Consider the following 15885-nt stretch of genomic DNA (forward strand, 5'->3'; position numbering starts at 1 on the left):
CTGTTGTGGGAACACGTGTGGCCCTTCAGCTCTCCTTAGCCCTGTGTCCTAGCCCTAGTAAACCCAGTGATGAGAGCTATCAAAGCAAGCAGGAATCTAGTTGATCAGTGAGCATGCATGCCCCCAGATCACCATGTCTTAGATGAGCTTGAATCTGGACGTCTTCATCTGAGTGGAATTTGGGGGTTTTAACCACAGTTCAAACATCCTAATGCAGTTTTCATGAAGCTGGAAGCCAGGCCCTGCATCTGCATTATCAGCTCTTCCAGAAGCCCTTGCAGAGACCCTCAGCCTCTTGGGCACCGTTCCAGACTGCAACCCTGCCTGTCTGCACGTGCCAGATACAAGCCTCCTCCCTGTGTTGTCCCATCTAGAGGGCTGGGAGCAGTGATCTGGAGAAACTGAGATGCTGTCCATCAGAGGAACCAGGGGCAGACACCAGGGTTTCAGCATGGACGTATGATCCCTGCCCCCTCACTGGAACCGTAACACTTGCAGTAAACCAGAGACCACATCTAAGGAAGGAAAAAGCTCATGCCTGTTATGTTGCAGGTGCTGAGGGCTGCCACTGACAAGCACAGGGAGGGTTGAGAGTGCCCATCCTGGACTCAGGCTGTGGGTGGGCAGGAGGGCGACTTGGAGACTTACCCCAGCCCCGACCACATCATCGGCAGATGACCCATGATTGTCTGTTTCCCCTCAAAACACTGAAAGCTGCCCCAAGAATTAAGACTCTTCAGCTCCTTGGCATGTTGCCTGGCAATGGAATCCCCTCATATATATGTTTGTTGAATGGAACCTCTTTTCTCTCCTGGTTTCTTTGCTTTCTACTAGGGGCTTTATTCAGACGTTTCACATACTATAAAATTCACAGATTTATGCAAAATATGTCCATAAAAAACAATGGTTTTCTTTTTAAATTCCATTTATTTTTATTTTTTTGATGTTGTTGTTGCACCATGCAGCATGTGAGATCTTAGTTTGTGACCAGGGGCTGAGCCGCAATCCCCTGCAGTGGAAGCACAGAGTCCTAACCAGGGAAGTCCCCAAAACAAGGGTTTTTCACTCAGTGGTTTTTAGTATATTCACAGAGTTGTGCAGCCATCAATACTACACAATTTCAGAACATTTTCATTACCTTTGAAAGAAACTTTGTATCCTCCAGTGGTCATTATCCATTCTCCCCTCCCTCCAGATGTTGGCAACCTCTAATCTAATTTCTGTCTTTATGAATTTGTCTGATCTAGATATTTCACAGAAATAGAGGTATATGATACATGGCATTTCGTATCTGGCTTCTTTCATGGCGTGCTTTCCAGGTTCTTCCATGTTGCAGCGTGTAACAGTACTTACTTCCTTTTCGGGACTGAATAATATTCCATTGTACAAATATACTCTATTTCATCTGCCCATTCATCATCCGATGGACATTTGGGTGGTTTCTACCTTCTGAATATTGTGCATGGTGCTGCTTTGTACAAGTTTCTGTACAGACACATGTTTTCAGTTCTCTTGAGTGTGTATTTCAGAGTAGAATTGCTGGGTCATATATGTCACTTTGTGTTTAACCTTTTGAGGAACTGCCAAAGTGCCAAACTGCCAAAGTGCTTTTCCAAAGCACATTTCACATTCCTACCAGCAATATATGAGTGCTCTCATTTCTCCATAGCCTCACCAACCTATGTTATTATCTGCCATTTTATCATAACCAACCTAGAGGGTGTTAAGTAGTACCTCGGTATGATCCTGATTTGCATTTCGCATCTTTTCATGTTTTTTCCTTCATTTTCAGCTGTTTCTCTCTCATTGAGAAATAACCAGGACTGGAAATACAGAACTCAGTTGCTTACACATACGCTTCCGCAAGGATGAAACCGTGTCTTACTTGTTTTTATATTACAAGCACCAAGCACAATGTTAGTTGCTCAGTCATGTCCAACTCTTTGCGACCCTGTGGACTGTATGTAGCCCGCCAAGCTCCTCTGTCCATGGAACACTTCAGCAAAGGATGCTGGAGTGGGTGGCCATTCCCTTCTCAGAGGATCTTCCCAACCCAGGGGTCAAACCCAGGTCTCCTGCATTGCAGGTGGGATTCTTTTCCATCTGAGCCACAGGGAAGCCCAAGCACGGTGGCAGATGCTAGAATAAATGTTTCCTAAATTCACGAATAGACGACTGATCGGATGAACACACAGATCTCTCCAGTTCCTTTTTTCTCTGCCCGGATCCCTTCCAGAATTCTCTTTTTTTTTTAATGTCTGATGAGAATTTTGAAACATTTGAAGTGAACTCAACAGATGATTCATGTTTGCTTGATGCTAAAGTAAACTAAGAAAAGCTGTGATATTTAAAAAGATAATCCTTGTGCATTACCAAATCTTGCTTTGAACTCATTTCTCTCCTTCCCAAAAGGGAGATTCTTCTAAAATAAAGTCTGAGCACAGTCATTATGAAAAGGGTTCGTTTTTTTCTGTTTTCTCAATGGATTTTTTTCTGAAAAGTAAGCCCTCGGTGACCCAGTTTAATGAAAGACTGATGAAAATGTCATGATAAAGCATATAGTAAGTCATCTGTCATTTCAACCTGGCTGATCTTTTTTGGACCCAGTAAGGGTTTCCTGAGTCAAAGAAGTTCGTTAAGACCATGATCAAGAGAAAGAATGATTTTGTTTTCTCAGCCTCTCCACATCCCAACAAATCAAGCCTTTTTGGTTTTCTCTGAACCTCTGTGCTTCTATGATAAACCTCTGGTACCTATGAAACTGGATTTGCCCTCTGAAGCATTTCTTATGTTTGGACATTGCATACAAGGAAGGAAAGAGGCAGACACGGGTGGGAAGTACATAGCTTCTGTTCGTGGCTTTAATTTCCTGGGTCATGGAATTTAATAAGCTCAGAGTGCAGTAATAAAGAGTTATCACAGTTGGATTTGTTTCTTAATAAGCAGAGCCACTATTTACTGCAGACATGAAATTAAAAGATGCTTGATCCTTGGAAGAAAAGCTGTGAGAAACCTAGTCAGTGTATTAAAAAGCAGAGACGTCACTTTGCCAACAAAGTTCCATCTAGTCAAAGCTATGGTTTTTCCAGTAGTCAATTACGGATGTGAGAGTTGAACCATAAAGAAGGCTGAGCCCCGAAGAACAGATGCTTTTGAACTGTGGTGTTGGAGAGGACTCTTGAGGGTCCCTTGGACAGCAACAAGATCCAACCAGTCCATCCTAAAGGAGATCAGTCCTGAATATTCACTGGAGGGACTGATACTGAAGCTGAAACTCCAATACTTTGGCCACCTGATGCAAAGAACTGACTCACTGGAAGAGACCCTGATGCTGGGAAAGATTAAAGGCAGGAGATGAGGATGACAGAGGACGAGATGGTTGGATGCCACCACCAGCTCAATGGACATGAGTTTGAGTAAGCTCCGGGAGATGGTGATGAACAGGGAGGCCTGGGGTGCTGTAGTCCATATAGTCACAAAGAGTCGGACACGACTGAGTGACAGAACAACAACAACCCAGTTGTTGAGCTATGTAAGCACATCACGAGTTTGCAGAACCTTTTTTTAACATTTGTTTATTCACTTTCATTTTTGGCTGTGCTGGGTGTTTTGTTGCAGTGCAGGCTTTCTGCAGTTGCAGTGAGTGGGTGCTGCTCTCTAGTTACGATGCGCGGGCTTATCTTCGTGCTGGCTTCTCTTGTTGCAGAGCACAGGCTCTAGGGTACACACGCTCAGTAGTTGTAGTTTATGAACTTAGCTACTCTTCAGCATGTGGGGTCATCCCAAACCAGGGATCCAGCAGGTGTCTCCTACATTGGCAATTGTGTCCAATTCTTTACCACTGAGTCACCAGGAAAGCCCTGCAGAACCTTTTTTTGTTTTTTAGATGGCCTTATTCATTCTACTTTTGAAGTTATTTTTAGAAAAAGACCAACACCAACACTTTCGGAAAGCCGGAAGTCAAGATCTGGGCTTTCGTCTCTGCTGTTAATTTCTGGTTTGAGCCTGAGGAAGGCCAAACTGACGAAGACCGGTTCATCTCAAAATTACTTGCTCTCCCAGGGCCTTTCCAGCTATAAAGTTTTCTGAATTTATTGCATGGTACCTAGATTGCAAAGGGATCAAGTCCCCTAAGCACAGGTTCAGAAATAAGCCTTTGATGCTAAAGCTGAAACTCCAGTACTTTGGCCACCTCATGCGAAGAGTTGACTCATTGGAAAAGACTCTGATGCTGGGAGGGATTGGGGGCAGGAAGAGAAGGGGACAACCGAGGATGAGATGGCTGGATGGCATCACTGACTTGATGGACGTGAGTCTGAGTGAACTCCAGGAGTTGGTGATGGACAAGGCGGCCTGGCGTGCTGCAATTCATGGGGTCGCAAAGAGTCGGACATGACTGAGCCATGAACTGAACTGAACTGAATTGAAAGAGACTGATCCACAGCACCCCAGTTGTCTCATATCCTAGCCTCTCTGAATCCCTCCGTATAAACCCAGCCCAGGGAGTCTCAATTCTAGATGTACGTAAGAATCACCCAGAGAACATTTAGGAAATTCAGTGCCTATGTTTCTACACCCTAAGACCACTGAAATAAGATTCTCAGGGGGCTGGTCTCAGATTCAGTATTTTTAAATGGTTGATTCCAAGATTCAATTTTCTTTTTTGACTGTACCATGTGGTATGTGGGGTCTTAGTTGAAAGTGCAGAGTCCTAACCACTGGACAACCATGGAATTCCCCATAAGATTCAATGCTTTTAAGCAGGATGGTTCTAAGGTCTAATCAGAGTGGAAAACCCATGGCTTACCCAGGTAGTTTTGTATGGATAGAGAAAGAAAGCTGGGCGCTGAAGAATTGATGCTTTTGAACTGTGGTGTTGAAGCAGACTCTTGAGAGTCCCTTGGACTGCAAGGAGATCCAACCAGTCCATCCTAAAGGAGATCAGTCCTGAATAGTCATTGGAAGGACTGATGCTGAAGATGAAACTCCAATACTTTTGGAGTTGGACACGACTGGGCCACCGAACTGATTTCATATGTCTGCGCCCTCTTGAGCCTCCCTCCCACCTCCCACCCCATCCCATCCCACCCTTCTAGGTTGTCCCAGAGCCCCGGTTTGAGCTCCCTGGGTCATGCAGCAAATCCCCACTGGCTTCTGTTTTACCGATGGTATTGCGTATGTTTCCACGGTGCTCTCTCCATTGGCCCCACCCTCTCCTTCCCACAGACATGGACAGCAGCCTTATGGACATGGACGGGGGCGGGGAGCGGTGTGGGAAGGAGAGAGTGGGAAAGACTTTAAAAATGTTTTCTTGTTCAGAGTTTTACTTTCTATATTGAAAACTAAATGATCACAATGTGTAAACCATAAAGCAAAAGTTGTATTAAAACGCATAAAACAATTCGGTGGTGCCCCTCATCCACCCCTTTCGTCCTCCCCGGTGCTCCTCCTGGCTGTGGTGTCTTTGACTTGAACGTGATGTCTTTCTCACCTCCTCTTCTGTCCTCCCCACAGGCTACATCCCCAGTTACTTAGACAAGGACGAGCTGTGCGTCGTGTGCGGTGACAAGGCCACCGGCTACCACTACCGCTGCATCACGTGCGAAGGCTGCAAGGTAACGCGCGCCGGCCCCTCCCCGGAGCCTCCGGAACACGAGTTTGGACCAAACCCCGACATTCATGGGCTGTGATTATCCGGGTGTCTGGTGGACCTCTTCATTTTGGGAGGGGGTGGAGCCCATATTCAAGACAGAATTTTTTTTTCAAATCGAAAATAACTAGATGAAGTTTTGCGAGAGTGTGAGATCTGAGGGCGTGATTATTCAGTCGCTCAGTGGTGTCCGGCCATTTGCGACCCCGCGGACTGCAGCACGCCAGGCTGCAGCAGGCACGCTGTCCACTGTCTCTCAGCGTTTGCTCAGACTCACGTCCATTGTGTCTATGATGCCATCCAACAGGTAGAAAAATTGATTAAATGAAAAGAAATTGATAAAGGCCTCCTTTTCAGTTTAAAAACGCATTGATATTTTATAACGTGTTACCCTCCCAAGAAATGACCATTTCTCCTCCTGCTTTATCTCGAGCGTTTCAGGGGACAGAGTTGGCCTCAACCCCAAGCTGTTTGCCAGTGTGAACCTGACTGAACATGCTCACTTTTCAGGGTTCCATTAGGGACTATCTTTGAGGCTACTTAGGTTCAATTCTGTGCTGCAATGGTCCAATCCAGCTGTCGCAGTCCCTGGGTAAATTCTGGTTGTGCTTCAGCAATCACATCCTCTCCAGACCCACCTGCAGGACACACTGGACAAGAAGGCACCGCCAAACAACAGTCAGCGCACTTTAGGAAAATAAACCTGAATGCGAACTTACACCTTCATTATCAAAATGACGTTGAGTTTCTGGCAAACACGTTTTGGTCCAACAACCTAACCTAGAAGATAAAGTTCACTGTAAAGGTAAACAAAGCTTAACCCAGGGCATTCAGCTGATGTTTTATAAAAGAAGTAGTAAGTCAGAGAAACGGAGAAGGCAATGGCATCCCACTCCAGTCCTCTTGCCTGGAGGATCCCATGGATGGAGGAGCCTGGTGGGCTGCAGTCCATGGGTCGCTAAGAGTTGGACACGACTGAGCGACTTCACTTTCCCTTTTCACCTTCATGCATTGGAGAAGGAAATGGCAACCCACTCCACTGTTCTTGCCTGGAGAATCTCAGGGACGGTGGCTGCCGTCTGTTGGGTCGCACAGAGTCGGACACGACTGAAGCGACTTAGCAGCAGCAGCAGCAAGTCAGAGAAAGACATTAATTTTTTTGTTGAATGTTTTATTTACCTTATTTTAAACAAAATGATCACAAACTTTAGAGCAAAAATCATATTAAAATTCATAAAACAAATCAGTCTTCCTCATTCATCACCTACCTCACCACCTCTCCTCTCTTTTCCTTCCTCCAACTACCCCCTTTTCTCCCAACTTTTGACCCTAGACCCCCAAATTCAAGATGTTAGCTTGGTTTCATACTGATGGGTGTCATTTCCCTCGTGGAGGATTTTCCATGCAAACTCCCTTCTTTCTGTGCACAAAATTAGGAAACATGTAGCCTGCTACAGTGTTAAGATGATATATCCAGTGAAAAGAGGTCATTTTTGAGGTCTCAAGGCAAGACTCTTTTTTTGGAATGTGATATAATATTGCTCTCATTCATCCAGACTCCTTTGATCTAGAATTTGTAACCTTTTAACAAAGATTGGGCTAAAGGTTGCTATTACATCTATGAAAACAATATCATAAGGAGTTTGATGGCATTATTTACAAATAAGTTGCAGCTGTTTATTAATTGGGAAACTTGCAGACTGTCTCTTGAAAGGCCAATTTTATGGGCTTTGTTTGAAACTGATAAAACCATTTCTATAGATGCTTTCCCTCATTCCAAAAGCTCAGCGATTCAAATGGGTCTTTTTTCTAAATTAGCCCCAGTTAAGAAGGGTTTTACCTACCTGATTATGCAGTGTTGAGATTCTCTCAAATCAGTTTTTAATGACAAATTTTGAATTCTAGGAGCGACTCTAATGAAACTTGCATTTTAACATTCAGCTCCCAAAGTGACTCTAAAAACCAAGTGTACCTTACAGAGGACTTAATGCTCCCTGCTGCTGTTTGCTGTTTAATCGCTCAGTTGTGTCTGACTCTTTGTGACCCCGTGGACTGCAGCCAGCCAGGCTCCGCTGTCCATGGAATTTTCCAGGCAAGAATTCCAGAGTGGGTGGCCATGCCCTTCTCCAGGGGATCTTCCCTGACCCAGGGTTCAAACCCATGTCTCTTCTGTCACCTGGGAAACCCAAGAGCAGTTACATAGATCATTTAATATAAGGACAGAGCATCTTGGAAAAAAAAGCAAAAGAGATGTTCAAATGAAACAGGGCTTTTAAAAGTGGCCAAAAATGAAAAAAAGTTGCACTTCACATCTTGTTTATTCCAACCTGTAATTTACAGGTATTTCTACCCACTACTCACAGTGTGCAGAGGGACTCTTTTCTTCCTGTTTTTGCCCAGAAGACTGGAAATCTTCCAGATCAGATGTTTCGTCTGTTGGAATAGGCGTTTTCATGCATCTTTTGTAGAAAGAAAGTTTATGCTCCTACAATAAATCACTTTTTAGCGCTGATTACGGCATCATCTGGACCACTAAGAAATGGATTCAGTTCTTCTCAAAATGCAGAGAAACGTGTCTAATGTCAACTTATAAAAGCAAAACCTCTGCTCCGCAGCAATTCATCAGTGAAAGATATGTCCTTACTCTGTCCCTGAGACATCTCTTTTGTCTCAAAAAGATTTTTTTTTTAAGTAAATATTTTCTCTCCAAGTTCACTCACAAAAGTTGATGTTTCTCCCTTTTTAAAATTAAGGAACCTGCCATCTTGGACATTTACTCAAATGAAGTGTTCCTTCATCATGTGTCAAAATTTGCTTCTATCATGTCTCAGGGGAAGCCTGAGCCTTAAAAGGGATCTGGTCCATGAAGTGCCCAAGAAGAGGCAGCGAGATGAGCCACAGAAAAGATGGCACTAAGAATGGCACAGCCTGCTGCCTCAACTTATTTTTCTTTTTTTTCAAAATAAGCCACATATCAGTTGTTTCATTCAGTCCTTCTAAAGGTTCCCAGAGAAACCCTTTTGGAAAAATGATCGTTACGTCTGCTTCTGGTTCATCACCTCGTCCCCTCCATGCTCTTGTCTGAGTCCTCGGTGGGCCACCCCCACCCCGCCCCCTGCCCCTGGACATGAGCCAGTGTGAGCAGACAAGGGAGGAAAGGTCTCCTGACTTCAGGGAACAGTCTCCCAACTTCAGAGCAGCAGTCAGCGTGCTCATGGAGGCCCTGGACTTTGGTGTTGCCACCTCCAGGGAAACCAAAAGGAGGATGCCAGCTGGTGGCCCTCCTCCCTGCCTGTGACGTCTGTCTTCTTGCTAGAATTTCTGTTTCTTCTGCCTTTCAAGAGAGTGCAACCCTCAAAGGGTGGGGGGCAGGGAAGAGGACAGGGTGGAGGGGGCCGGTGGGGAAGTTTGTTTCCACTCTGCAGGCCCTGACAGCCAAGCCTGGCAGGACAGCCCACCTTGGACACCCAGGAAACACATGTCAGCTGCTTCTCCGTGTGTGCTTTAGGGAGTCTTATGACAGTTCATCAATGTCATTCAAACTAATGGGCTCAGTGTTTAAGGATCCAGAGCCAAATATAATATGGCAGCTCTTCTGTTAGGACTTGAGTAATAGCGGTGACCGGAGATGAGCACATGCGCCCTGACACCGAGTCCCTGAGCCTCAGTCTGCCATTCCTCCGTGTTATGCGGCTTTGCCCAATGCAAAATCCTCCCTCAGACCTTCTCCTTGTAAAGAAGAGTTCCTGAGTCTGAGTGAGGAATATGCAAATGGTATATTTACATAATCAAAGCCAGGGCCTGTTAAATGGGATGATTACAATTTGGGCTTAATCCTGGTGGCTCAGCTGGTAAAGAATCTGCCTGCAATGCGGGAGACCTGGGTTCGATCCCTGGGTTGGGAATGTCCCCTGGAGAAGGGAATGGCTACCCACTCCAGTATTCTGGCCTGGAGAATTCCATGCACCGGATACATGGAATTACTTTGTGTGGTGTCACAAAGAGTCAGAGGTGACTGAGCCACTTTCACTAGATAGCTGGCATCTAAGTCCAGTTTATGCAACCAAGTTGGAGGTTCCTTTAAGCTTTAACAGACAAGTCCTTTAAAACCTGTTGTGCCTTGCTAATGTATACTAAAACATAAAACGATGTGGTTTTTTGAGAGTGGGTGAGAAGGGACTGTTTATAATATGTTCATCTAAAACACTTAAATAATACAGTAAAACTGGACTAAGTTTATATCATATAAGCGGTTAAATAAGTAACACTTGCAGTCCAATTCCCAGGTTCCAGTTCCAGCGTGTACTTGCCATGTGATTTGGGGCAAGTGATTTAACCTGTCTGAGGCTTAGTTTTTTAATCCCCGCGGTGGAGATTTTTAAGAGTACCGACCTCAGAAGGTTGTGGGAGAGACAGAGTCCATGGCACTTGTCTGCAGCGCTCTGCAGCGCGCCACTCACAAGGAGTGCTTTCTGCCGTTATGATTTGAGTACCATGTCCAGAAAGGATTCGCATGTGACACGGCCATGAGGGGGTTACATAAGTCACCTAGGCCTGGAACCCCCTTCTATCCTCAGGTGGCCCTCTCCTGTGCCTTGGGAGAGGGAGAAACACTGAACTTTAGGGCAAGTGTCTACAGACTCTGGAGAAACAGGGTGCTAGGAAAGGAAAACTCCAATGCCATGAGCTTTGCGGAAAATTTGGTGAAGAATTTGGAATTTTCTCCTCCCCAGTGACTGTTGTTTTAAGGGCTATCTGCGCTGGTCACGGCCATCTCAAGAGTCAAAAACCAGAATTAAACTAAATCTCTAAAGGCAGTTAATGTGTGCATTTAAATACTAGATGATTACATTACTAATTCACAGAGCAGCACAAGTATCTAGCTTTTTTATTCTCCAGTATAAAGAGGAAACCTCTTCAAAGCTTGGCTCAGATGGTAAAGAATGCCTACAAGGCAGAAGACCCAAGTTCAATCCCTGGGTAGGGAAGATCCCCTGTGGGAGGGCATGGCAACCCACTCCAGTATTCTTGCCTGGAGAATCCCAGGGACAGAGGAGCCTGGCGGGCTATAGTCCCTGTGGTGGCAAAGAGACATAATTGAGAGGCTTTCACATTGTGGCATTCTATAAAATGAAATTATTTATATGACTCACTGTTTGGAAAACATAAGCGTGAATACCAATTTTCCCGTTAGCTTTGAGTAAATGCCAAAAAGATGATGACTCCACAGCTTCTGACCTCTCCCTCTCCTCAGATTGAGAACTCCTTAGGTTCACTTTGGGTCAGCTGCCCTATACTGGAATGGGTAGAGCTACAGGCCTGTACACAGGTGAGGTCCAAAACCAGCCACCGTGGTTAGGAAGATGCAAAATGCCGGAGGTCCTTTATTTCTAGACAATCTGAAACGGCTGTCTTGGGTCTTTCTCTTTCATGTAGGGTTTCTTTAGAAGAACCATTCAGAAAAATCTCCATCCATCCTATTCCTGTAAATATGAAGGAAAGTGTGTCATAGACAAAGTCACAAGAAATCAGTGCCAGGAATGTCGCTTTAAAAAATGCATCTACGTTGGCATGGCAACAGATTGTAAGTAACAATTTGCTTCCTTTACTTCATATTCAGGGAGCGGTGACTGGGGAAAGGGTGGCTCAAGGACAACAACCAGGCAGGAAAGAAAGCAGGAATGCTTGTGGACAGGGGGCAAGCACCCAGCCCTTTCAGGGACCCTCACTCCCATCCATGGCTGGTCGGTTTCCATCCGACCTTCCCCATCAGCTCCTGACTCCAGAGGCATCCAGATGATGGCTGAGGGACAGAGGTTAAACTGTCCCCGTCATGCTTGCAGGACAGGCAGCCATACTCCCTTTACACAGAGGTTACAGACGAGGGGTCTTGTCCACCCACCTTGATGAGGTGTAATTTTCCACACAGCATTCATGTGGTCAGAACCGCATGGACTAATTCTCTCCTTTTTTTTTTTTTTCAAAAGCAGAGACAGGAATTTATTTTGTGGGCATTTTTGGAGTCGGGGCACTGGCAGAAAACATCGTGTTCAGAAATTTCTAAAGAATGTGAACTTGAGTCCTATTGCATGACTCATCCTGCAGTTGGTTTTTTGTTGTTGTTATATTTTTAGCCCATAAAAACATTCCAAGCTGAAGTCATCTTCCCCAGTTTTCAAAGTGCCACAGCATATGGCAGTGAGATTAGCCGTCGGGGTCTCTTCCCCACACTGTGCAAGGGATTTACACCAGTCACTTTAATTAATCTAATCATGAAATAAGAATCATGCCATTCAGAATGTGTGCCCTCCCTTTTGCTAGGTATCTGGGTTACTAGTTTCTTCTGGCATACATTTTTTGCACATTGGTGAAGGATTTCAACTTTTAGTTTAAAGAAAAGAGGAAGGAAAAAAGAATGCATGAGGACCTCATGAAGAGGAAAGAGTCACAGCCGCATTTATGTGATAAACAGAGTTCTCTAAGAACAACAGCAAAAATCTCTGGAACGTCCTTGGTTTGCCCATTAAAGAAGACAGAAGGGGAATCTTTTATACAGAAAAAAAGGAGAAGGGTTGTGTCAGGGCGTGAGGCTGGAAACCATGGGTTAATCCCCACCTCTGGCGGAGTTCTTTGTCTCTGAAAGGCTTTTGCTGGTTGCCAACAAAATGCCTGCTAAGGTTCTGTGGAGAGAAGGGGCCTGCTGAATGTCCACTACACCATTTTACTGAAAGTTAAAGATGCAAAAGTTGATGAGCTTGAAAAACTCAGTGTTAATCCACACTAGGTGGAAATTCATTTTGAATGCAACTTGCTTGCGTGTGAGTCATTCATTATAAGAGCTCAGGTCTTATAATCAGAAAAACTGTTGGAGTCCTGGGTCTGCCACTTACTCACTGTGTGCCCACTGGACTTAATTTCAGGTTTCCCTTGTGTGAAGTTATTGCTGATCTTAGGATTCAGTTAGAATAATACACGTCCAGTTTGCCACGATCCCTGACACCAGGGAAGCATTTGGGGAGTGGGGCTATGAGCACAGCCCTCTCCTTGCCTCCTTTTAATGGGTGAACCATGCTGAGTTCACGGGGCTCACCCAGCCTGCCCACATTTCTAAGTGCCCCCCTCACTTTAAAGATCCAACCACATCTCCATGATCAGGGTCTCATTCTCTGTTTATGGGTTCACCAGGCACTTTTGGTTCTCTTCTTCTGCTATGCCTGCTTTTTTAAAAAAAATTTCCTTTCCCTAGTAGGTCACACCTTCCTCAGGAAATGGCCCTAGGACAATGATGTTCTAGGTCTGCAGTCAGGGGTCCTGGGTCTTACCTTGGCCCTGCCACGAACTTGCTGTGTGACTTTTGGGAAGTCATGATCGCCTTCTTCCTTCTCTGTGAAAGAGGGAGTTGGACTAGATCAGAGCTGAGATCCAGCCGTGGTAAAACACGACTCTGTAGTATGAACCCAGAGCCTTTCCGTGCCACTGAGAGCTACTAAGAGTCTGGTGAAATAGTTTCCTTTTGGAAATTAACCACAGGGGTATAGGTTGCTCTTCCCTGCACTTCTGATTTCCCTTTTGCTTATCAGGGGTCCTCAACCTCTGGCCCTTGAACTGGTACCACCTGTCAGATCAGCAGTAGCATTAGGTTAGAAATGACATGTACAATAAATGAAATGTGTGTGAATCATCCCCAAATCATCCCCCAACCTGCAATCCATGGGGGAAAAAAGAAAGTATCTTCCACAAAACAAGTCCCTGGTGCCAAAAAGGTAAGGACCACGGATAAATGATACAATTCACGGCTCTATTTACTGAGCATGTGTCCTGCATCATCATACTGATACCCTGTGAAGTAGGTCTTATTGATCCCATTTTATACTGGAAGAAACAAAAGCTCAGAGAGCCTCAGTAAGCTGCTGGAGGTCACATAGCTAGAATGTGGTAGTCTCAGGATTCAAGCCCCAGTCTTTCTAGATTCCAAAGCCTGGGCTCCTTAATCACTTTGAGGGTTGACCAGGTATACCGCAATGCAAAGAAAGTATCTGTGAGGGCTGAGCTTGGCCTAGCCAAGCTCCTAGCCACTTTAATCAGCCTTGAGTAAACAAATGAAGAGCAAGACTCCTTTTCCCTCTGAGAAAGGGATACCAGCCTCTGTTTACTGCTCCAGAATTTTTTTAACCTGAAGTCCTTACTAAGAGCTGTTTGGGGAGGAACAGACACCTTCAGAGTGAATTCAGATGACTGGCTAGACAGACCCACCTATGACCCTCTAGGTGGGATGGGTTTTACCTGGCTCTGCTTCATTCTTATTTAGGGTCACCCCCGTGGAGCTAAGATGCCAAGTGTCCAAGTGTGTCTGCCCTACCCCCCTTCGTTTTGGAAAGCTGGCTAGGCTTTGGGAACTTGGTGCTGGGGCTTGTGGTGGACAATGGCTAGCCGGTGGCAGTTTGCTGCCTAAGGAGAAAGGACTCGAGGTGACCCCCTCTGAGCCGCCCAAGCCCCCGCGGGTCTGCCAGCTGTCTGGAGAATGTCTGTTCTGTGTCCCTCTGCCCCCGCAGTGGTCCTAGACGACAGCAAGCGTCTGGCCAAGAGGAAGCTCATCGAGGAGAACCGGGAGAAGAGGCGGCGGGAGGAGCTGCAGAGATCCATGGGGCACAAGCCAGAGCCCACTGACCAGGAATGGGAGCTCATCAAGACCGTCACCGAGGCCCACGTGGCCACCAACGCCCAGGGCAGCCACTGGAAGCAGAAGCGGAAGTTCCTGGTAAGACCCCACCCCTTCCACTTCCGCTTCTGCTTCCGCTCCCGCTTCGCCTCTGTGCTCTGGGTGCTCAGAACCCGGGATGCTGGTGTTCACCTGCTTGTTACTGATGGGAGTGCAGGGGCAGTCTTCTGCCTGTGAGTCACTGAGTTCTAACGAAGTTAGCTCTTTGCTTCTACTGTGAGGTACGTCGGCCCTGGGTCAACTGATTAGCAAAGTTCTTTACCTGCCACCTCTCCCTTTTTATACTCAGGTCTTCCCTCAGATGCCCATTTATATGCATACTTCATCCCCTAAACTCACTCCAAAATATCCCGTTTAGAATCACCCCTAGAAAGAAGTGACCCCTATATCGAATGTATTTTTACATCAGTGGAAGTCAAAATGTTGAGTTTAAAATAAATGCTCTCAGGTCCAGGGGGACAGTGGGAATCTGGAGTAGGGGTGGGGGAGTGGAGTGTAAAAAAAACAGGCCTTCCAGACCCTTGGAATATCCACGTTTGACATGCTTATAAAACTAGCTGTTTTACGGTGGTCCAGGGTTTAGGACTTGGGCTTTCAATGCAGGGAGTGCAGTTCAATCCCTGGTCAGGGAGCTGGGATCCCACATGCCTTGTGGCCAGAACATCAGAACATAAAATGGAAGGAAAATTGTAACAAATTCAATAAAGACTTTAAAAATGGTCCATGTCAAAAAAACAAACGAACAAAAACTAACCATTGTGAAAGGCCTTCCTATCCATTGCTTCTTTGGACTTCATGACACTTTGGGTTAGATAGGCTGGAATCACCATCCTCATTTTACAGGTATGCAAACCAAGCCCCAGGCCTTTCCAGTGTCTCACCTGGGGTTTGCCCACCATAAAGTGGCCAAACGGCCAACTTGGGTTTTGGGGCAAGTCTTCAGCCAAGATAGCATGATTTTTAGTTTTTAAAACAGCCACATCCTTACTTTTAACTCAAAGGTTTGTAATGCTTTTCTCGATCATCTATAGAAAGAACCAGGAAAGGCATTGCACAGAATGATTTGCCAGTAGAATTTCTTCGGGGCTGCAAGGTTACCCAGGCACAAGGTTTTGTTCAAGAAGTTGATGTTTACAGAGCCACTGCTTTACCCACCTGTCTCCCCACCCATCATGGAGCTGACATCAAGTGTATATTTTTTAGATCCTTAATATGTTTAAGGAACTGTCCCTCTTGGTCCAAATGCAAAGAACTGTTTCTCTAGGATATTTTTTCCTAGAGGGATGCTGGAGGAGACAGAATGCCTCCATCATCCCGTCTGTCTCTACAGTGAGCTTTGTTTCCATCAGCCAGTTCCCTTCTGTGCCTGGGCCACCCCATATCTCCTTGGGGGAAGGACAGAGTTCCATTCAGCTCTGTCACCTTCAGTGTCTGTCGCATGTGTAGTTGAAGCTGAGAGTAGCTTTCCCCTAAGGTGACTGCCAATCAAGACTTTCCTCCCTTTCTTCACCAAGGA

The 15885-nt window shown here is 45.6% G+C and overlaps 1 protein-coding gene across 3 annotated transcripts in view; it reads left to right on the forward strand.

Moving 5' to 3' along the window:
- THRB (thyroid hormone receptor beta) overlaps nt 1-15885 on the forward strand; it is a 435047-nt gene that overhangs the window by 394628 nt on the left and 24534 nt on the right. For all 3 annotated transcript variants that reach the window (XM_040243299.1, XM_040243300.1, XM_040243301.1), the window contains 3 exons: nt 5515-5615; nt 11087-11234; nt 14203-14408. In XM_040243299.1, coding sequence (XP_040099233.1) covers nt 5515-5615; nt 11087-11234; nt 14203-14408 — 455 coding nt within the window. The remainder of the gene's footprint in view (nt 1-5514; nt 5616-11086; nt 11235-14202; nt 14409-15885) is intronic.

This window comes from Oryx dammah, unplaced genomic scaffold (assembly GCF_014754425.2).
Source record: "Oryx dammah isolate SB20612 unplaced genomic scaffold, SCBI_Odam_1.1 HiC_scaffold_7, whole genome shotgun sequence".
Classification (NCBI taxonomy): Eukaryota; Metazoa; Chordata; class Mammalia; order Artiodactyla; family Bovidae; genus Oryx; species Oryx dammah.